We start from the raw sequence: 22,198 nt of genomic DNA, 5'->3' as shown, positions 1-22,198 counted from the left end.
AATTCAGGCTAGTTTAGCGGGAAAGCGCTAAATCCCGCTAAAATTGAAACTCCAACAGTTTCCAAACCATAGAAGCTAGAGATATGTTCTATATATCATTGGAAAGGTATGTTTGAGGGCTTTTATGCACAATGCCAATTTTTTTTTATTTATTAATTTATATTTTTATTTAAAATTTTTAGATTAAACTGAATTTTGTTCGTCACAAAATTGGATATCAGAAATTTTGGGGCTAGAAATTGCTTTCGTCACTAGACTTTTACCTCGTGTAGAGGTTTTTTTTGTAGTTTAAACTGACAGATAATGTCTTATTTATGCTGACCTAATTTGGATTAAATCGGACTTCTATTTCATATAGCTTATCGGTCAAGAATGGGATTGCTGTAAGAAATTTTTTTTTTCCAGATACCTTTGTATTGGTTTTTGTTTTAGCATATGTCCATACATATATGGCTATATTGCGGTAAGACCTGTGCTGACGACTGGCGATCAAGGTTAACTGGCCCTGATCCAGTTAAACGATAATTCTCGGTTTCACACCCATGTTTCAATCATGAGTTAAGTTGATTTATTGCACTCATGTAATTGAAACTCGTTTTTATTGAAAGAAATCTATAAGTATTTTGTTTTTGTATTTTGAACATTTTTATTTTGAAACAAATTTCCGGGTGACAACATTTGGTTAACAGATCCTGTTGGAGGAGGAATAATATTCATAGAGTAGACCAGAATGGAGAAAGTGGGAGAACAGTAATTGAGCTGACCAGGAAGAGAGTACACTAGACAGCTAGATTAGGGACAAAGCTTGACTTAGATGGCAGTAAGAGGTGTGAGAATAATCCATTAAGAATAATGAAATGACTTAAAGATTAACGCGAAACTCAAAAGGAATCAATGGCAAGGTCAAAGGCAGGGCTGGTCAGGTGGTGGTATCAAAAGGATGTTGTCCAGTATTCACAGTGTTTACCAAGTGCCTGGTGCGGGCTCCAGATTTACGGACGCAGCGCTCTGCACATGTCCGGGCAGAGGAGCAACATGGACAGCACCGCGTGTCTTGGCCACGTACGAGGCCGGAGCGGCGGCAACAACAACTGGAGAGGCAGCGTGGACAACAGCGGGTGCGGCATGAACAATTGCCGGACCGGATTGGATGAGCACTGGGCCAGCGGGGGCAAGGGCAACGGGCACAGCAGCTGGCACAGCCGAGGCATGAACCGCCACGGAGCCGGCAACAGCGGGTGCTCCAACCACAACCGTTCCATGGGCAGTGGTCAAAAGTGGCACTACCGAACTGTTGGCTCCATAGGCCAAAGCGAACAGGACTACGACAACGGCGAACTGCAATGTAGGGAAATAGATATATATATAAAGTAAGTCAAGCAAGTGTTTTGACAAAATAAAAATATATATTCCAATAAACATCTGAATACATTCATATAATCCACTATATGCTTTCACACAAATAATACACTAAAATCCATAAAATTGAACTACAAAAATTTAAAAATAACTTTTATTTCCAACTCTTATTAAAAAAAACCTTTTAATTGCATTTAATATGCTAAGAAAAGAATGGAAATTAATTTATTACTTCATAACTTTTTCAATGTATGTAGAAAAAATAAGAGTTCAAATAAAATTAAGTTAAGAACAATTTTTTTTTTTATATTAATTGAAAATAAAAGTTTATCCTCTTAAGAGGATAGTTCATATAGAATTTTTCCATTCATACAAATAACTTGTTCAGGTTTTTTAAATTTTTTAAATTTTTAATTTTATAATATGAATTATGAATTAATTTGAGTCTATTATAGTGTATGATCTCACCTTCATGTTGCTTCTATTTGTGAACTGTGTGACGATTGAAACGTTACTAATTGATATCTGAAAGTGTTTGAGGTGCTTTTATAGCTCCAAACTCGGGTGTTACAATTGCTCTCAATTCTCTTTAGCATATTAAGCCATGTCAAAGCCAGTTCTTGATCGAACTAATGCGGAAACTGGACAGATAACAAATGCCGACAAATGGCCCCCTTGACCTTCCCACTTGCAGCAGTACATATTCAAGTATCGAGTATTGAGTATTAAGTACAACCCACAGCAGCACAATTAGCTACAGTTGACAATGCCCATTTGATTTGGCCAGTCAATTCAGAAACTGGCCACGAGACAGACTTGAAACACAACCACAACAACAACAACAATAATAACTTGTGCTAACAATAACAACAACTAGACAATGCTTACAAGCTATTTTAATTCACAAACAGGAGCAAATTTCATCAGAATTTTTTTTTTATAACTTGCGCGCTGAAGTCAGTTTACCGACTTTATGCAGATCTGAATATGCTAATATAAATCTATGGTAAGAGATAAATTATTCAAAGTACTCGATCCATTAAGCTTATCTTATAGATTAAATAATATTATGAAAGACGAGTACTCTATTAATTTAAAATAAACTTGATTTATTCTGATTTTTAGTCTACATTAAGCCGATTGTCTTTGAAAAAAGAGACTAAAATTTCTATTGTACTTACAGCATTGGAAATATTTCGATTAATTAAACAAGTAAATGTTCAATATATCAACAATCTCAATTTCCATTAAAAAAAATTCTTTAATCACTTTATACTAAATTAAATTAATTAGTTAATAAAGTCGCAGCAGACATTATAACTTATATGCTTAATATAATACATAATTAGAAAATGAAAGTAAGAGAAGTGGAGAATAACTCATCTAGTTCACAGATTGTCATCAAGCTCTCAATTTTCGTTGTAAAATTTCTAAATTTCTAAAACGTTCACAAAAAGCAAACACACGCCTTTAGAAAAGCTGTCAAAAAAAATAGCAAAAAATCTTTAGTTTACATAGAAGACAATACAGTTTATAACACTCATTTAATCTACATATAGTTACATATTTAAAATACACTGTAAACTTAGCAAAAGGGCGTGAATTAGAGGTGAGATTTAAGAATATGGCGCGTTTGGTGTTTACGGATAAGGATCACAATGCCTACGATCCCAAAAAGTACAAGGTAATTATTTAGTTATTAATAATAATTATAATATTATAATAATTATTTAAATGCTCATCACAGGTGGTTCACAAGAATCATTGGCGTCAGGTCAGCCTTCGATTGGCGCCCACACAGAAGAAATGGTGGGAGGATCCCGATGTCATTGTTGCGTGAGTATTAAACATTTCATTTATCCAAATATCCAATTGGGGATTACTGTCGAAAGTGGGAACTTTTATTAGCTTTGCCTTGGCAATGGTTTCGTGTGATTTATCGCTGGGTGAGAGGGGAAAGAAAGGAATATTTGTGGCATGCCTCATTGATTGAAATCGAAGCAGACACGAAGTGGCGCCAATGCAACTCTTATTCAATTAAGATTCTTAAACAACAATAATGTGGGCGACACAATAATATTTTATGGCATCCATTTAACAGCTGAGCACATTGTGGCCACACCTTGAAATTACACTGTCTAACAAAATTCTAGGCAACGTGGTACAGCTTAAAATGTTGAGAAAACACATTTGAAAAGCGAGAGCACCAGAACTTTGCTGATTAGTGTAATTAATCCGGTAGCAATTTAATTCCGAACATGAAATTATAAACAAGTAATATGTTACGTAAATTGCATCACTTGTTAATAAGCTTTTCAAATCTTCCACTCTTTTTAGACACTTAGACACTAGACACTATTTCTGGACTATATTCGCAGTACTCGTTTATGTACTTTGATATACTCGTACTTTTTGGGATATGTGTGCAGAGATAGTCACGCGATGCTAACTAAGCATTTGATTGATGGGTTGAGTTCGATATCGGAACTGCCAACTACCTACTATGGAGGTAAAGCTGTCTTTTGGACAGCCTGTCAGCAAAAGTTTGCCAAGTAATTGGGGAAAATGTGATGGCAGGAAATTGGCTGGGTTCCGCGTCTTTAACTAGGTCACATACAATTTATCGTTCTTACGTCTATGTGGACAACCTAAAGTGTTATTGTGGTCTCAAGGTCGAAGAGGGATAAGAAATAATTTGAACGTTATTCGAAGGTGACTACACCGAATTGCAAGAATTTACATTTAATATTTTTATGGGATTAAGACAAAAAGGATTACGATCCATAAAGATACATCTCATCATTTGAGAAGGTTGATATTTAACGAACAGTTTGTTCTTTGTCGTATAACTTTACGTATAAAAAATGTATTTACTTATATTCTATTATTTGAAGAAAACCTTTATAGATCTAAAAATTAGTTCTTCAAAGCTTAATATCATTAAAACAGTTTCCCAAAATGTTTACTGAATATTTGAAGTTATTTGCTTTGGTACAAATTCTTAACAAGAAATATTAAAATTTGTATTACTCTGTTAAATAGTTAAAGCTCTATAATATTAAAAGCTCTAAGAAACTGACAAGCTGGCTCCAGTTCTGGTTTCAAGTAGAAAGATCAAATATACCACTTCCATAGCCTTTAGTCAAGTTCTGTATTTGGAGTCTTACCCTGAAGCGTTTGGTAGGGGATTCAGCAATAGTGGAGCCTTTATAAGCTGCGTATCCGCATATATATAATGCTATAGCTAATGGAAGAAGTGTTTTGTGGGGTCGAGGAATGAGAAAGGTGTGGGTACGGGGTAGCTAACACTTTGCGTGTTCAATAGACAAAAAAGGGAAATCAAAATAAAGCGGAAAATGGTGTCAGTACGGAGGACGACAAAGAGAGTACTTAAACTGGCGCGTCACTCAATCAGAATGATATTATTTTTAATGGCGTTGAATTGAAACGAATTCTCGAACTCAACTAAAGCTACACTCAAACAAAAATATGTCTTTCTAATACTATGGACGTTCGTTCGGCTGCATCGATTTGTATGGTCCCAAATAAATTTAATAAATATATAATTATATATATTCTACAAAGGATCTAGGAGACTAGAAGTGCTAGAGCAACAAAATTTGGCACACAGACTTCTAGAAACCCCACGCAGATCAAGTTTGCCTCAAATTTTTGCCACGACCCCTTTCGCTTTCCCAAGTCGCCAGAAACTACCATACCCACCGTTTTTATTATCTTTAATCTTACTTGATCACATCAAAATCGGTTAAATAGAACAGCAGTAAGGGCTGTTTTCAATTTTAAAGAAATATAAACTTCTAAAAGTATGCAATGGGTATTCATATAGCCGATATCTCGACTGTAGCCTAGCCTAGTTAGGTCTAGAGTTTTTTTTTTTTTTTTCTGAGTGTACCATCATAGATTTGGGCTGCATATGGCAACAAATAAACACGATACGCGTTGTTGCCACACTGCCACGCAACATGACTCGACGGCGACTTCGACTTCGATTCCGGTTCAAACTCTCAAATGAAGTTTGGCCGTCAGCAGCGTCGCACGCGAATGAGCGAGAGAGAGAGAGAGAGGAGGAGAGTGTGTGAAAGAGAAGAGTTGCCACCGAAAACTTGTTGTATAAAAAGGAAACTTAATTACATTTCAATTATAAAACAATCATACAATACTATATACGTGTCCATGTCGGTGTCCGTCTCTGTCTGAATCCATCTCCGGCATAAACAAACTGTTATCCGTATGTCACTCACAGCTGGCACTGTTGCTCGCTCCGATTCCAGCGAATGGTTGCTACCCGTGAAGCCCGCCGGAGATGGCGGTGGAGGCACGAAGTGCACCACGGTGACGATGCTCCTGGCCCAAAGGATTGCACGCAACGATTGTTGGTCAGTCGAAGACGAGCCCTGTTACCGTTCGAACAAAATGAACGTGTGGCAGACACTGGAATATCTATCCGGCTTAAGTCTACGCAAGCGTTACAATTACGAGGGATTTGCGGATACGCAAAATCTTATACGCACCCTCACACCATCCTGGCGACGTGACAGTTATGCGGAGAAAACCAAGGCGGAGGATGTGGCAGTTTCAGGTGGTACAGTCGGTGGTACAGCCGGTGGTACAGCCGGTGGTAGTGCCAAGTATGTGGATGATCAGGTTTGTGAGAGTGTGGCAGCTGCCGTGGCCAACAACATGGTCAGAAGACGCAAGAGTCCATCGCCATCAAGTGATCAAGTTGCACTAAGTTTAGGAGTTGTTGCTGCCCCAAGACGTAAGCGCCGCAGTTGCAAGAAGCGACACCACAAATCACCTCAGTTGGATGCGGAATACGCCCTTACCGCAGAGGATCTACAGGATCTGGTCAAGTGCACGTAAGCTTCGTTTTGCCCAACAGGAAAGGGGGAAAACCACTAAAAAATGGGAAAAAATTTACCTTGATTTGAAAACTTTTAATTTTCTTGTAAAAAATGAAGCCAAATTTGAAAAAAGTTTTGTGTTAAAACGTTGCTATCTCAATGGTTTGACTAACTTCAAACACAACTTTTTCAAATATTGATCGATTTTCAAGCGGAATGTTATTTTGATCATGGTTTGGCCTCCAAATTAATTCTGCATTTAAATGTAAATTATATAAAAAAAATTTTTTTTCTATTTCTTAGCTTAAATTTTAACTTTTTAAACATTGAGAGTTTAGAAAATTGAATATTTTAAATCTCAAATTTTCACTTTTAATCAACTCCTTATATCTAAATTAGTAAAAAACAACACTTAAAACTTGAGGTTTCATTATAATGTAAAAAATCATGATTTTTAAGCAGAGTCATATTTTGGCCCCTAAATTCATTCTGCATTTAAATTTAGTTAATTTTGTAAAAAAAATTATTTTCCTTTAGATCTGGGCTCGATGCTAAGGGTCCCCCCTTTGATATTTTGAAAATTCAAAATTTTAAATTTTAAGTTTTAAGTTTTTAATTAGTATAAAACAACACTTTAAATTTGATTCTGAGACGTTTCATTTTCATGTCAAAAATCATGGGAAATTGAACGAAAAATTTGACTTGTAAAGTGCTAGATCAAAAGTTACTTAGTCGAGGGGTCGGTAACCAAAGAGATTAAGAAGTTGGCCTAAAATCTTATGTATTTTTTTAATCAACTTCTTATATTCTTATTAGTATAAAACAACACTTTAAATTTGTTTCTGATGCCTTTCAATTTTCTGTAAAAAATCGTGTTAAATCTGACAAAAACTTTGACTTGTAAAGTTGATAGATCCAAAGTCTGGCCAACTTTAAAATCCATAACTTTGTCAATATTTTTACTTTGTTATATTTTCACTTTGAATCAACTCCTTATATCATAGTTAGTATAAAACAACACTTAAAATTGAATCTGAGATGCCAAATTGGACAAAAATTTTCACTTGTAAAGTTGCTTGTCATTATATATTCTACCCTAGAATATTTTTAAATTATTTAAATCTATTAAAGAATTTAGAAAAATACCATTTAATTTTAAAGAACTTTCATTACTCTAATAAGAAAAAAGTTGTGCTTATAATTCTCTATTAGGGAAGTGTATTTATAATACGCCTCTATGTTGCTTAAAGCCTTACTTCTGCTTATTTCTACTGTACAAGTGCTTTCTATCACCTAGCTTTAGTAACATGTTGTAATGCAAAATAATTTTCAGTGTAAATAGCTTGAAAAGCTATCGCAAAGCTTAGCCAGTACACAGACCTGTAAGGTGTCTCAACTAAGTACGTCAGAATTTAAGAACATAAAAGAAAATGCAAAATTGAAAGCAATAATTTTTCGCTATCTTTTGACACAAGTGCAGACAAAAGATTTCCCTATAATCCCTATATAACGCAAGATAAACTCACAAACTATCAACTATAGCAGTAGTTTGTTGTACCCTTTACCATTACAGAGCTACAGGGTGTAGAATGTCAACGACTTGAGATCGTCAAAGTGTGTCTATAAGTTCTTGAGCGCATTGCAGGTCGATGAAAAATAAATTAATTTCAACTTTATACACCAAAATTTTTAAATTCTATATATTTTTTATATTTTCTCAATTTCTTAACCCTATAAAATGATTTAAAAAGATTTTTAGCCATTTAAGGAGTATAACTTGATTCTATTGTTTATTTTTTACTTTTTAGACCCCGTATTTAAAAAAAGTACAGGGGTCTATTGGGTTTGTTTATATAGTATTTCTCCGATTTTAAGCAATTTTTATAAAACTGTAAAATACACAACTTGTGAAATTAGTTGAAAAATCTAAAGTACCCTGTGTTAGGGTATAAAAATAAACTAAAGCTTGCAGTTGCTGTGTATTGGAATTGCCAAGAAATCCAAAAGCTGTGAATATCAAAAGAGAAATAACGAACGGAATTATTTGTTTTTCAAGGTGCCGAGACGTTTTGGCCAATGCAATTTGCAACCTTCTGGCTGAGGTTAAGGTTGAGGTTGAGGCTGTGGCCGAGTCTGTAATTGAAGCGGCTCTTAAAGTCGCAACACGATAGCTTGCCACACGTTTGACAACTAGTTTGTTGCATGAAGCGAACCGATTTCGAATCGGAGCAAGTGCTTGCTCAATTTTGGCGCTCAGAGTCGATTAGAGAGAATTATTGTATGACTGTCTGGCATGAAACATGGCCATAAAGCGAAATAGCTATCTGTTTTAGGCACTACTAAATGGTAATGTGAGACCAGGCAAATCCTTTCCCCCAATAAGGGTGGTAACCCTACCCTTACTTGTCATAAATACGAGTACAACGATGACAACCGTAAAATCTTCGCATTTACAGGACAATCGAAAGTCGAAGGCGCTTGAATATCGTGCTGAGAAACAGTGAAAGTGGAAAATGGGGAAATGGGGAAACGGAAAAGCAGCTACGATACGAATTGTATAAAAACTAGTTTCATATTATTTAGTTGCTCGACGATTATAAAAATAGAGCTGTCACCTGGCAAAGCCTTCAAGCTCTGCCATGATATGCACTGAAAGAAAAACGGAGCCAGTCTAGGGTTAGCTATGGTTACTTTTATCATAGAAGTCTTATGTGTTAAGCATAAAATTTTATCTTTACGGATTATTTACTCGAGAGAAAGATTAAAAGTAGAAGAAATAGTGAGTTAAAGGGTTTAAATAAATAGATTATAAAATCTAAGAAATATAAGAATCTGTGATAAACCCTTAAGTTCCCGAGCATCTGCTGTGTATTCTGAATATTTTTTGAAGTTTGTCGAATAGAATTATTTAATTTATTTGAGAGAAAGAGGAAAACTAACATTTAAGAAATAGTGAGGAAAAGCATTCAAATAATTGTTGAAGCTGTGAAAGATAGAATTTGTGAAATCTGGGGAATATAAAAATATTTATTATAATTTATATTTGCGATCTTCATTTAAGTTTTCGGATTATTTTCTGGCTATCTGCTTAGAAACAAATAAATATGTTCTTATACCCTTTTACAATTGTGAAAATTTATGTTTTTTTTTATAATAAGTTTGGCTTTAAAAGCAGCTAATTTTGTGCAGTGTAAAGTGCAAACTTGTTGACACACAACTATGTGTATTTGTCATAATATTGACATTGGTGTCATGTCATTAAGCCTAACATTAAACGCTTAGTTCAACATGCGATGCCAATTCGCGCACTTGGCCAATGCGAAGCGTAGGTGAAGGAAGAGGAAGCGAACAGGAGTTGAAGACTAGAATCAGAGGGAAGAGCTAGAGGCAAGAAACTAGAAACTAGGGATACAGGCAGAGCTAGAGCAAGAGCTGAAACTGAACCTAGAACTGCGGCATGTTGAAACACGACACCGTGCCACATTAAAGTGAATCGCAGTCGCAGTCTTATCACGCACTGTGGCTCATTTGGCAATAGGAACGTGGCAAAAATCAACTGTCACGTTTATCCGATTGACAAAAAAGTTGTATGGTTCGATCAGGTATAGGTTCTATTAATATATGAAGAAGGTTTTATATTTTTTTGTTTTATTATGAAGCAGGTTTTATACTATTAAAATTTTTGTGGGGCATGGAACTCTTCAAAAATGGTATAAGATATATAAGCAAATTACCGATTGAGAAAAAACATTGCTTTATAAGAGCAACTTTTGATTAGTATGTCATTGATGCAATTTCCAAACTCTTAAATAAAAAATTGGAGTTATAAAATGTGTTTTTTTTGCTATAAACCTTTTATTTTTTAACTTTAGCTGGTTTTTCAATTTAATATCTTTATAAAATAAAATTTTATTTTCAAAATTTTCATAAAACTTATATAAAATGTCATGAATGTCGTGTGCGATCGTTAATTAACTCATGACACGCCTACTTTTATTTTGTTTGCATTTTAAAAATATCAGACCAATATCTCACAAAATTTTATTCTGTCACCCATATTTCGAAAATGAGCCATAGTGCGACGCTGCAGCGCTGCTGCCACATGGCACTCGACCCTTCTGCCACATGCCACATATGTGTGTGAGTGTGTGTAACAATGAAGAAAATAAAGAAATAAAAGCGGAGCAAAACAAGAATCCCAAGGCGATGGGTGCCACATTCGACAGTCGCCTTCGACGGTTGAAAGTTCCGCAAGTTGTTGAAATAAATGCGAGTCGAAAATCGAGATTGCGAAAGCCGGAACATCTTTATACCAGCCATGCCCAATTATGGCCAATTCAATATGGTCAACAACGTCAAGCGAAAGAAGTCAAAACATAAAACTTTTAAAGTTGCCGTTGCTGAAATCGAGGAGGATTTTCTATTCGATTTTGTGCAGTGTACGCTGGAGCCGCCGGAGAGGTAAACCCCGTAGAATACTCGTACTACACTTTTTGAATCGCATTTCCAATTTTCTACAACTACATTTATTGGCCCTACGGTACGTGTTGCAATTATCAATTTTAATGCGCTGCAAACGAGGCGAGAGAAAGCCATAAATGTCAAGTGCTCGGAAATTTATGCACGTCTCTCGCATTAATTAACGTTGCATACTTCCAGGCGACACTTTCCTCAAAGCCAATTTCTCCGCCACTCTCTTCTACTCTGGCAGTTAGTCTTTTAGTTCGACTTTGTCTTTCAATTAGCTCAAGGACTTTGCTCCATTCTCCAATAGCTGTAAACTAATATCAACGCTTGACATTCCGTTGACAGCGCCAAGAAGCGTTAATTGACTCATAAATAGAATCAATAGGATATTATTACAGAGAAGACTCCATACAATATGAACATACAATAATGTACAGAGATACCATGTGAGTGTTTGGAAACTTTTCACATATTAATTAGACATTCTCAGCAGCAAATGTGATTAATTTTGAAATTAATGTGACATTTAAGCGTATTTATTTCTCAGATATCAAGGGATTCTTTGAAGATTTGAAGAAAATTTAATTCTACGTATGTGAAAGGCATTGAAAATCATTTGATTTCAAAATTTATAAAATAACCTGAAGAGTGGTTATCAAATTTAAAGATATTGAAATAAATTGAGACAGGAAGTAAGTTTACTCAGCTCATAAATACATTGAGTTGTGGTTGTGTGGAGGTGTGTGTGTGGGTGTGTGTGTGAATATATGGATATTTTACAGGAATAAAAACATTGTACTATTTGTATGTGTGAGAAAACAACAATGTGTTGACTTTGATGTCTTTAGAGAAAAGTCCCGAACGCAGTTCAAAGTCATCAAAGTTCAATTCAATCAATTTTCAATATGTTGCGTCAGGTAACGGTAAAGGTAAAGATTGTAAGCCAGGTTAAGTGTTGTTCTGGCCCCAAACGTTGATGTCTTACATCAGCATTGACATTGATAATGAAATTCCAATCAATGGGGTATCAATTCGATTCGAATACGAGCTTCGCACATGCATAAATTACGACTATTTGACATGGAATACCGATTGGAAAGGAAAATGAGTTGAAGGAGTAAAAAAGGAGGCAATCTGTCATGTCATGTGCAATTCAAAGTGTATTTAATTGAAATATAAACAAAGCAATTGAACTTTGACTAAAGAATAACTGATTGGAACGAAGCGAATGGGAATAAAGTAAAGCATTCGTGTACATTGAAAAAAAAAATTTCTTTAAACGTGGTTAATGAACTTAATGAACTACGAATTTTGGTCTAAAAAGTGCGTCGAACATAAGTCTAGAAATAAATGTTCTTAAATACTCAGAAAAAAAAACTTATAATATTTTTATTGTTGCTTTTTTTTAAATACATATAAATTTTTCTCGCTTGGGGTATTTTTATAAATATTCCTTATTAATGTTTTTCTTAGCAAGAGTGGGATTCGAACCAGCTTTTTTTTTTTTAAATTGTTTGTTTTAATATTAGTAATTTCGTCTTTTTTAGAAGACCTCAAAGAAAATATGTTAGATTTTAGAAGTCCCTCTGCTTTTCAGTGTAATTAGTCAAATTTCCTGGCAAGGATGAGAATTCCGGATGCCGACAATCCTTTTATTACCTCGAAATGACATTTGTAAAGGATGCATCCGTTTCTGTCACGCACGTTCAGGTGGGTCGTGATTTATAAGTGCTCTACTCCCGGCTATTACCTCGTATATTTGTATGTTTATACATATGTATACTGTTAGTCGATGGCTTTTATGCCACACAAATATGTGTGGGGGTTAGAGGTCAGACCTTGTGAGATTCACGTGGGTGATTCGAATAGGTTACTCATAGAGTGATAAAATGTATTGCACGTGTTAACCATATTCTCTGTAACTATCCATGAAAGGAAACTAGTCCGACGTTCCGTATAAATGTTATTAAACGAGGATAATTGCTAAGGCAACTGAGAAATTTCCAGAGTAAATTATTGTAGGTAGTGCAATATATTTTTCTTGCTTCAAGTAAAGATATTATTATCATTGATCTAATCCTGTTATAGACAAAATTTATCACAAAACAAACTACAAATTTTTAAATTTGAATAGTCATATAACCATTTATAAAAATTATATTATAAATTTATTTAAATTTAATTTAATTTAAAATAGATTAGAACTTTAGAACTTTTTAAATATTCAACAACAAACTCAACCGAATTTTTCCTAAATTTAGCACAAAAAATTAATAAATATGTTTAGTTAATATTGAAAATTTAGCACTAAAAAATAGTTTAATTTGTTATCCAAGCCTCCTCTAATTTAGCACCAAATAAACCTAGCTATGAAAAGAAAATTTTCATATTTCTAGTATTATAAGTTCTATAATGTCTTTGAATAAATAAAATAATTATTTGAAGCTTTTTTGAACTTGAAACTTAAACGAAGTAACTGAAAACTTTCTTTTCTTTTTGAAGTTATTTAGTTAGTTTTCTAGAGCTTGAAAACTTAACCAAACCAACTGAAATACTGTGAGTGCTAAATACACAATTAAAAGTGCATTTAACTTGCCCCAAAGCCACATCAAAATAACAGTTGAAAGGCATTTAACAAACCATTTTGTTGGCTCGGCACCAAACCAAAAATATAACCAAAGTCAGATGTGAAATTGGAGTTGAAATTGGAGTCGGAGTCGAAGTCAGGCGATGTGTGGCCTGTGATATTGTCAGTCAGTCAGTCAGTCAGTCCGCCTGCAGTCAGGCTATATCATTTAAGTAATTTAGCATTATTTCGACACAAAGTTGGCCCTATTCTTTGTTATTCCCTCCCCTTAATTCTTACTCCTCTTTGGTGTCGGCTCAAATTTGTTTCGTGCAGCAAATGACACAAAGTCGGCAGCATGGTAAATACTTTTTATACCATAAGCATATATTTTTTGGCCAGCAAAATCATTGCGGATAAACCCATTATAATGCCAGACTAATTACAGTACCTGCAGTTGTCGTTTAAGCCAAGACAAATATCAAGAACTCCACTATAGAATATATATAAGAAATCTAGCTAAAGTATGTGTTAGCTCCTATCATGACTCTCTGCATTTAAGGCTAATATCGCATGTAAGAGCCCAATATGTATTACCATATATAGGGAGACAAGCAAAGTACCACACATACTCATATGTGGAGACCTCTGACAATATATCCTATAACATAGTATCCACAATCGACTTTCTGCTAAAAAGCCAAGCGAATATTTGACAGGAATGACTGCTTATATATTCTATATCCACATATAAAATAACTGTATAATTTCGTGTATATCACTCCTCTCGGCATGTCTAAAATTACACTGATTTCTAGATGTTTTCTATTGTTCACCAAAAAATATAAATTCAAATGGAGTGCCAGAAATTTGCTAAAGCTTAAAGGAACTTTAAATAAACTTAAAAAGGTTTTAGAAATATAAATTTTTAATCTACGTATGAAACATTTTTTAAATAGAAAGATATTTCTTGATTTTAAAAGGAAAAAGTTATTTAGACTTATTAATAAATTTTTAGTATAATGATAATCTAGTTAAAATTAAGGTATCTGTAGGAAAGTTGCTCTTAAACAAAATATATAGCTCTATGAACTTTTATTGCTCTATTTATTCAGCTGCTGTAAAAATAGAAAGAAGCTATCTTAATATTGAAAAATTTTTTAAAGTCACTGACTTTAAAATATTTGGAAATTAGTTTCTTATAGCTCTTTTAATATATGTTACTGTACGAAATTTAATATTTTGTTCACACATGTCAAATATATAAAATCTATAATTAAACTAATGCTGTATTAAGTATACGTATAGGAGGTGCTGGTATTTTCGTAAAATTCTTTTTAGTTTCTATATTTATATGAATAATTCCCTAATTTATATTATAAAACCTGGACAATCTAAAAGTGTTCGTTTATTCCTGTTAAACTTATAAAAAAATGAATTATTTTATTTATTTATTTAATGTCAACTAAGATTAGTTGACCTAGTGGTATTTAAAATTTAAAATAAAGTTAGATTCAAAATAATGCCTTTAAATTGAAAATTAAAATAAATTCATAAAAATTTGAAGTTAAAACTATAAAGATAAGACAAAACAAATTAAATATTGAAAAATATAGAAGTCTGGGGATGTTAAAAAAGTATTATCCTTGGATGTGATTCAATATTTATCGAAGTTCTAAAATATACACTTGTTCTTACTTCATTTTCTACACTATATTAAAGTTTTTCACAAATTGTTAGAGCATTTCTAAGGTCTGCATTGGCCATTTGATTAGACAAATTTGCACATTTATTCGCTTGTTTACCTGTCACACTTTGTTGGTAGAAAGGGGAGGCTCTTGTTGTCCTTGTCGGCGGCCGGTTTCGGGTGTTTGGCAACCAAAATAAAGGCAAGGAGCCCAGAAGCTCTATAGAAACAAAATATGTGGCCGACCTCATTCGTTACCAACAGTTACAAGCGCGAAAACGGCGTTTGCGGCGCAAAAACAAAAATACAAGCATTATCCTTAGGTCGTATTCCTTAGTCCTTTTAACGGACGGACAGCAGATAGCAGACAGTAGACAAGGTAGCATCTTCTTTGTAATTAACTGGACGTAATAAAAAACATATTTTAAATAAATACAAGCATATATTGTTAACATTTGTGACAGGATTGAGGTTGATTAAACAATAGCTTCTTAATTCAACCCACAGCTTCAACTTGCCGCGCATCAGCGCTCGCCTCGAGCGTCTCATGGGCACCAACGTGGTCAAGTTGACGGACCGGGCCTACATGAAGGAATTGCGCGAACGCATCGACGAGGATTACCGCAAGCAGCTCTTGGCCCGCATTAGAGCCCGTGAGGTAAGTTGCGAGTCAGTTAGTCAACTGACATGTAACATATATTTTTTATATAAAAAAGACATATTACTTTATGAAATCAAATTTCGGAATAATGCAATAACTTAGGTTATAAATGCGTAAAATCTTTGTATATTTGTAAAAATATTAAATAAAAAAAATTTGTTTGGGTTATAATTTCAAATACGGTGACCAATATCAACCAGTTAATATCGGTTTAATGTGCGGTTTTAATACTGGTTGTACTCTCTGTTTTTTTTTTATATAACAACGAAATCATTTTGTTATTTTTATATAACAAATAAATCATTTTATTATATTTATCAATTCTGACTAATGCAATAACTTGTACTTTTAGCATTCAAAATATTAAATTAAAATCTTCCCTCCAACTCTTAACTTATTCCGAGTATTTTGGCAATTAGGCAACATACAAATGTGGCCAATTTGACAGGCGTCTAATTGAATTTTTACAAAGTTTTTCAACAGAAAAGGATAACCCTTAAAAATTGTCACGTAGTCCTTTTTTTATGTGCTGCGATTACTTTCACTGAGATTGCTTGACCCTCTTTTGGCCCAATGTTAAGAAACTTTTCAATGACAAAAGTCGCGCCTGAATTGAATTCAATGAGCTCTCGACATGAAAATGGCAAAAATCCAAGCCGTCAAAATCATAAAAAATTAGACAATCGCGATAGGCACAAAAAACTTGACTTTATGTCTACAAGACATGCGAGAAAAAACAACAACAACTAGTAGAGTGGCCATACTGCAGTTGAAGTGCTGCAAAAGTCGGAAATGTGCACTTAGATTTGTCTGTCTGTCTTTCTGACTGTCTCTCTTTAGAGTCATATTCTGAAATTGAAGGTGTACTATGATATTCCAAATAGTTTCTTTTATCATTTTGCCGCATTGCGCACGTGTCAGAAGTGATAAAGGAGTAAATGGATGAGCGGTACTTTCTACCTGGTAGGAGCGACACTTTTGCATTTACATGTCAAATTTAACAGCTACTTTAACAAGCTGTCAAACTCAATTTCCTTTTAGGTAGTGATGTAAATCCATGCTGTGAATCGTGTTTTATATCGAAATTGAGTCCAATCAAACAATCTAATCAATATCGAGTTTTCCTAAAACACTTGTATTTTAAAAAACGCAGTCTTCAAGTTGCTTTCAGGGGAAAAAGTGTGGAAAAATGAATGGTGAAGTAAAAAAATTTTTTTTTTTTCAATTAAGACTCAAAATCATAATTTAGGCCAAATTGATAGTGAAGGCAAAAATATTATATTTTTCAATTTTGATGCAGAATCAAAATATGGGTCAAAAGAAAATAAAATTGATGTTCCGCAAGGAAATCGGTCAAAATTTGACAAAGTTATGAAGGCTTGAAGTTCTGAAATAGTGTCTAAGGGAATGTATGGATAAAATGGACTATGATCATACTCAGGGAGAAAATTGATAGTGAAGACAAAAATATTATATTTTCCAATTTTGATGCAGAATCAAAATATACGTCAAAACAATATAAAATAGACATTCCGGAATGAAATCGGTCAAGATTTGACAAAGCTATAAAGGTTTGAAGTTCTGAAATAGTGTCAAAGGGAAAGTATGGAGAAAATGGACAGTGACCATACCCAAGGAGAAAATTGATAGTGGAGGCAAAAATATTATATTTTCCAATTTTGATGCAGAATCAAAATAAACGTCAAAACAACATAAAATTGACATTCCTGACGGAAATCGGTCCAAATTTGACAAAGTTATGAAGGTTTGAAATTCTGAAATAGTGTCTAAGGGAAAGTATTGAGAAAATTGGTAGTGAATGCAAAAGTATTATATTTTCCAATTTTGATGCAGAATCAAAATATACGTCAAAACAATATAAAATTGACATTCCGGAATGAAATCGGTCAAGATTTGACAAAGTTATGAAGGCTTGAAGTTCTGAAATAGTCTAAGGGAAAGTATGCAGAAAATGGACAGTGACCATACCCAAGGAGAAAATTGATAGTGGAGGCAAAAATATTATATTTTCCAATTTTGATGCAGAATCTAAATAAACGTCAAAACAACATAAAATTGACATTCCTGACGTAAATCGGTCCAAATTTGACAATGTTATGAAGATTTGAAGCTCTAAAATAGTGTCTAAGGGAAAGTATGGAGAAAATGGACAGTGACCATACACAAGGAGAAAATTGATAGTGGAGGCAAAAATATTATATTTTTCAATTTTTATGTTTTCTAAATAGCGTCAATCAAATTAGAGTTAAGTTGTCGATTTATTATAAAAATTTATTAATCGAGTTAAAGTAGAGGAAAATCGATTTTGTGGAAATGAGTTGTCGATTTTTCGATGTATTTTTGCATCCCAACTTTTAAGTTATTTAATACCAGAAATTTTTAAAAAACACAAAAACATAAATGATTATTTTCTGTATGTTGTGATTTGATTTAATAGATTTGGTAGACTTCGATGTTTATTTTAAATTATTACTGTTAAAATTTAATATAATTTCTTTGCATTGTGCAGCTTAAAGAGGTGGAGCGTGAGCGCATGCTGATTATTGAAGGAAAGTCGGATATAATACCCGAGGAACTGGCCGACGATCCCATCTTCATGGTCAACAAAGATGCCAACACAGAGATACTCAAAGAGCGCTCCAAGGTACGATTAATGGGCTATATGCTCAACCCGTAACTCAACCATAAACTGAAACTTAATTTAAATTATACTTTGTGCAGCTGAAAACAAGTCGCGAGAAGAACGCCGAGAGACTAAAGGTGCAGGGCGTTAAATGGGAGCGAGAGAGATTGCAACATGCGGCCAAGGAGGCCGAGATGTTGGCCAAGAAGCACGAGAGACAGCGGCAACAGAAGCTACTCGTCGAGCAGTACAGAACCGAGGATGCCGAAAGGGGCATGGACCTGTTGCGGTAAGTTAACCAAACCCAAACTATAATAATATACTCGTATATTCCCAATACAATGCTCATCCCCATCCCAACTTGGCTTAAACTACTATTAGTCGCAAGGCAGCAAAAGCTTAATTGAAAGTTATGTTTAAAAGTACAACAGCTTTAAAAAAAATACATTAGGTCGACACGCTGAACTGCTGCGTCTTTAATCCCAAGGATTTCAAACAAGAAACTCATCTATATATTGAGAAAAGATTGAAAGAAGTTTTTTTACTACAGGTTATCGAAGAATGAAGTTACTTTTAGGTTTAATTCAACTTTATTAAAGAAAACAGCTTATAGAGAATTTAGTTTCATTTAAAGTAGGAAAAAGAACTTTTAATCACATCTGAAATTTTACTTGTAAGCTAGTTCAAGTCTAATATTCGTCTTTTCTATTTCAATTTCGACGAAATTAATCCTTTTAAACTGATTATTATTCGGGTTTTCACTTCCTATTTTAGAGGCTTTCATATAGACTAAATTTCCCAATTCAATATTTTCGAAATTTTTACGAAAAATATTTTCGGAATAATTTAAGAACAGGCTTAAGATTTTTTACTTCCGTTAAATCTTACAAAAGGTTAAAACCAGAAAAAGCCTGTATATTTATTTTTATTCTTTAATTATATGAAATATATTTCCACACTTTAATGGTAATTAAATGGGGTTTGAAACTGTTTGCTAATGAAAACTTTACTTCTTTCTGCCTCTTTCCTTCTCTCACTTCACGTAACAGCATCCATAATGAGGATTGGCGGGAATGCGAACAGAATCTGAAGGAGTTCCTGGAAAGTGAACGGGCCAAAATGAAGGAACGTTCACTGCGTGTGCCCAAACCGTTCACTTCAGATCCACAGGATATATTAAATATAGTGCGTGCTCGGTAAGTAATATTGCATTGATTCAAATTCAAGATGTCGTACTAATATTATAATTTTTGTAGTCAAAAGTTTCGGGAGACAGAGCTGCGTATACGTCATCAGCTGGAGGATGACAAGAAAATCGTGGTACCTGTTAGTGCGGCTGGCAATGTGGACAACTTAATAATGGAGGACATCATTGGAGACACCATTGAGATGCCAAAGGAACCTTCATTGGATGGCGATTATCCCGGAGCCATACAAACCAAATATATGGATGATGCCTCCGATGTGTCCGAGGAGTCGGTTAAGAGTGAAAGTCTCATCAGTCTGACAGTTGCCAAGCAGGAATATGCCGAAGTTCTGCAGGCCGAGATGGAGGATGAGTATAATCGGGGACTTCTGATATCCAAGCAACAATATGATCAATTGCGCTTCGAGGATGAGAAAATTGTGGCCCTACGCAATGCCAAGGTGAGTTTACCAGTTCTTCAATAATAATTATGGTCATTAGTTAATGTCTTAATTAATTTTTTCAGAATATACTCGAGCTCTATCAGCTGGCCGAGCAGATTATTATGGGTGATGTGGTCGAGGACGAGCCCGAAGAGGTCGGCAATGAGTCGGGAGCAGAGTCTTAAAAACCAGTTAAATAATCGTTACTTTATTTATTTTCGATGCATTTCTGTCACATCTATTAACGGTACAAATTATTTCAAAGAAGTTTTCAAACATTAGCCATATACTTGTAAATTTTACTCGATGACAAACAATTGATGATGAAATTTTATCAAAAAATATCTCAAAATTGTCAAAATTGCAGAAAATTTTGCGGGAACTGGATATATGTACACAAAATATCCAAGGCGTTAGGTTAGACACTATGGCGAACTGTCAATACGAAATCTCAGTAGCAGTCAGTGCGATTTACCTGTTGATATGTGTCAATGAAGTTTAATTAAAGCTGTAACCTGTTGAAGATAATAAAAACCCACATATTAAACTTAATATTATTTAATTTTGCACGTGACAGCCGCAAATATTTGCATTTATTTGTGACAGATTCGATAAGGCCAACAAAAATGGATTGAAGTGTTCCACAAAACTATATCGGGATTTTAGCTATTTAAACCGATAAATAAATAATACAGGTGTGGTATGTATACTAAATTTGCTTTGATTACGCTTTTCCACTTAACGGTCTCTTTAAGTATTGTTTTTAGAACTTTGGCGATTTTTTTCTCTGGAACTGGACTGTTTCAAATCTCCAAATTGAAATCTGTATGTTTTGATCTAATCCCAGCATTATAATTAGCACTACTTTAAAGTGTTGTTTTTTTTTTCATGAAATTGTTTTCTGAAATCAACTGAATAGCTAAGTTTGCTTTGATTTCGCCTTTTAACTAAGCAGTGTTATTTTTTAAATATTTAGCGAATTCGTTTTTTGGAATTGAACTGTTACAAATCTCAGCGTAATTAGCTGAGGCAATACGCTTATCGATTGCATGCCGGAAGTATGGGCAGACATAGATTACACCACAAAATCCACAAGGGTGTGACGCATTAGCTGTCGGTGGGTGTCGATTGTTTTGAGTGGTTCAATCAGATTCTGTCAAAGTTATGATATTTGTAACCATTCCAACTTTAATTTACGCCATTACAAATCAACTTTATAAATAGACTACATTTTTTTTATTGATGCTTGTCTAAAAATACCCCAGAGAAAAATCTAGCCATATACTCTCCTCACTCCCCCCTCTACTTGCACTCATAATTCTTCTTTAAGTTTTCAGTGTATATGTGTTGTATTGGTTTCCTTTCGAGTCATTCTCATATCATCATCCATATTGGTTGCCCCAGGCACCACAATTTGCCACTCTGCAACTTGATGTATGCTTATTTGCTATGGTCGCCTTTTAGGTGTCCCTCTCCCCTTTCCACCTCTTTCCAAAACCACTCTCCTTTCTCTATCTTTTCATCCCTTGTGTATGGAAACCAATGCAAATTATGTGCTCACTTACTCGTTACCTTATAGCTATTGACTTTAAAGTGTCGCTTGTGGGCGCCTGCGGTGTTTGTCAACTGAATGCAGATTATATCTCTCCCTTAAGTCCCCCCTCCGTACCCTTCATCAGTTACTAAGATTTTCGCACCGTCTGTCGTCGTTTCGAATGTGTGAGAAATAATAAAACTTTAGACAGCGGCTCTTAACTTGGTTTATAAACATGCCCATCTTTAAGACCATATAATCGTAAAGACAAAAAATATATATACTTATATATTTTTATACTTATGGTTAGATAAAGGGTGAGAAATGACAAAATTAATACTTAACATTTCAGTTGAATATCGTAGAAAATCTTTGTTAAAAAAGTTTTGTTAATATTTGACATTATATAATAGAAAATTTCATACGTCATTCTACTCAAATAACAAAAAAGATGCAGGTATTTAAAAAATGAAAACGTTTATTTTAAGTAAAATTTGCTATATGTATTATAGATACTGTAAAACAGTATTGTCTAAATGTGGGCTGTAGAATACATTTTCCTATAACATGTGATAGAAAAATGTACTTTACAATCTACTTTTGCTGTATATATGAATATAAAACAACGATCGAATTACAGCATTTGAGACATATGCTGAATTTAGAATCGACGATGAGGATCAACAGTATGTCTGACACACATTTTGGGCAACGCTAATGGAACTGCGGGAGATTCACTCTCATATCATCGTGGCCTGAAGTTCTCCACATTTGATAATGATAACT

The 22,198-nt window shown here is 34.2% G+C and overlaps 2 protein-coding genes across 2 annotated transcripts; one reads left to right on the top strand and one right to left on the bottom strand.

Annotated features, from left to right (window-relative positions):
- Nucleotides 1-621: 621 nt before the first annotated feature.
- LOC117779546 (adult cuticle protein 1) lies at nt 622-2,399 on the bottom strand. The gene is made up of 3 exons (XM_034615778.1): nt 2,391-2,399; nt 1,828-1,884; nt 622-1,338 (listed from the first exon to the last, which is right to left on the bottom strand). The coding sequence occupies exons 1-3, from the start codon at nt 2,397-2,399 to the stop codon at nt 964-966; spliced, it is 441 nt and encodes a 146-aa protein (XP_034471669.1). The 3' UTR covers nt 622-963.
- Nucleotides 2,400-2,854: 455 nt separating this feature from the next.
- LOC117780259 (reticulocyte-binding protein 2 homolog a) lies at nt 2,855-20,430 on the top strand. Its single transcript, XM_034616712.1, has 8 exons — nt 2,855-3,043; nt 3,107-3,195; nt 15,452-15,602; nt 18,136-18,270; nt 18,348-18,538; nt 19,299-19,445; nt 19,506-19,896; nt 19,962-20,430. Exons 1-8 carry the CDS (start codon nt 2,984-2,986, stop codon nt 20,061-20,063), a joined length of 1,266 nt encoding a protein of 421 aa, XP_034472603.1. The 5' UTR covers nt 2,855-2,983; the 3' UTR covers nt 20,064-20,430.
- Nucleotides 20,431-22,198: the final 1,768 nt, after the last annotated feature.

Source organism: Drosophila innubila (assembly GCF_004354385.1).
Source record: "Drosophila innubila isolate TH190305 chromosome 2L unlocalized genomic scaffold, UK_Dinn_1.0 4_B_2L, whole genome shotgun sequence".
NCBI lineage: Eukaryota > Metazoa > Arthropoda > Insecta > Diptera > Drosophilidae > Drosophila > Drosophila innubila.
This window is presented reverse-complemented; position numbering and strand designations above follow the sequence as displayed.

What these genes read in the sequence shown, in the direction of transcription:
- LOC117779546 (XM_034615778.1), bottom strand. An exon ending in CAAATAGAAGCAACATGAAG is followed by an intron (nt 1,339 to 1,827) that starts GTGAGATCATAC and finishes CCTACATTGCAG; the next exon opens with TTCGCCGTTGTCGTAGTCCT.
- LOC117780259 (XM_034616712.1), top strand. Translation starts at nt 2,984, where the DNA reads ATGGCGCGTTTGGTGTTTACGGATAAGGATCACAATGCCTACGATCCC. An exon ending in ACGATCCCAAAAAGTACAAG is followed by an intron (nt 3,044 to 3,106) that starts GTAATTATTTAG and finishes TGCTCATCACAG; the next exon opens with GTGGTTCACAAGAATCATTG. An exon ending in TGGCCCTACGCAATGCCAAG is followed by an intron (nt 19,897 to 19,961) that starts GTGAGTTTACCA and finishes TAATTTTTTCAG; the next exon opens with AATATACTCGAGCTCTATCA.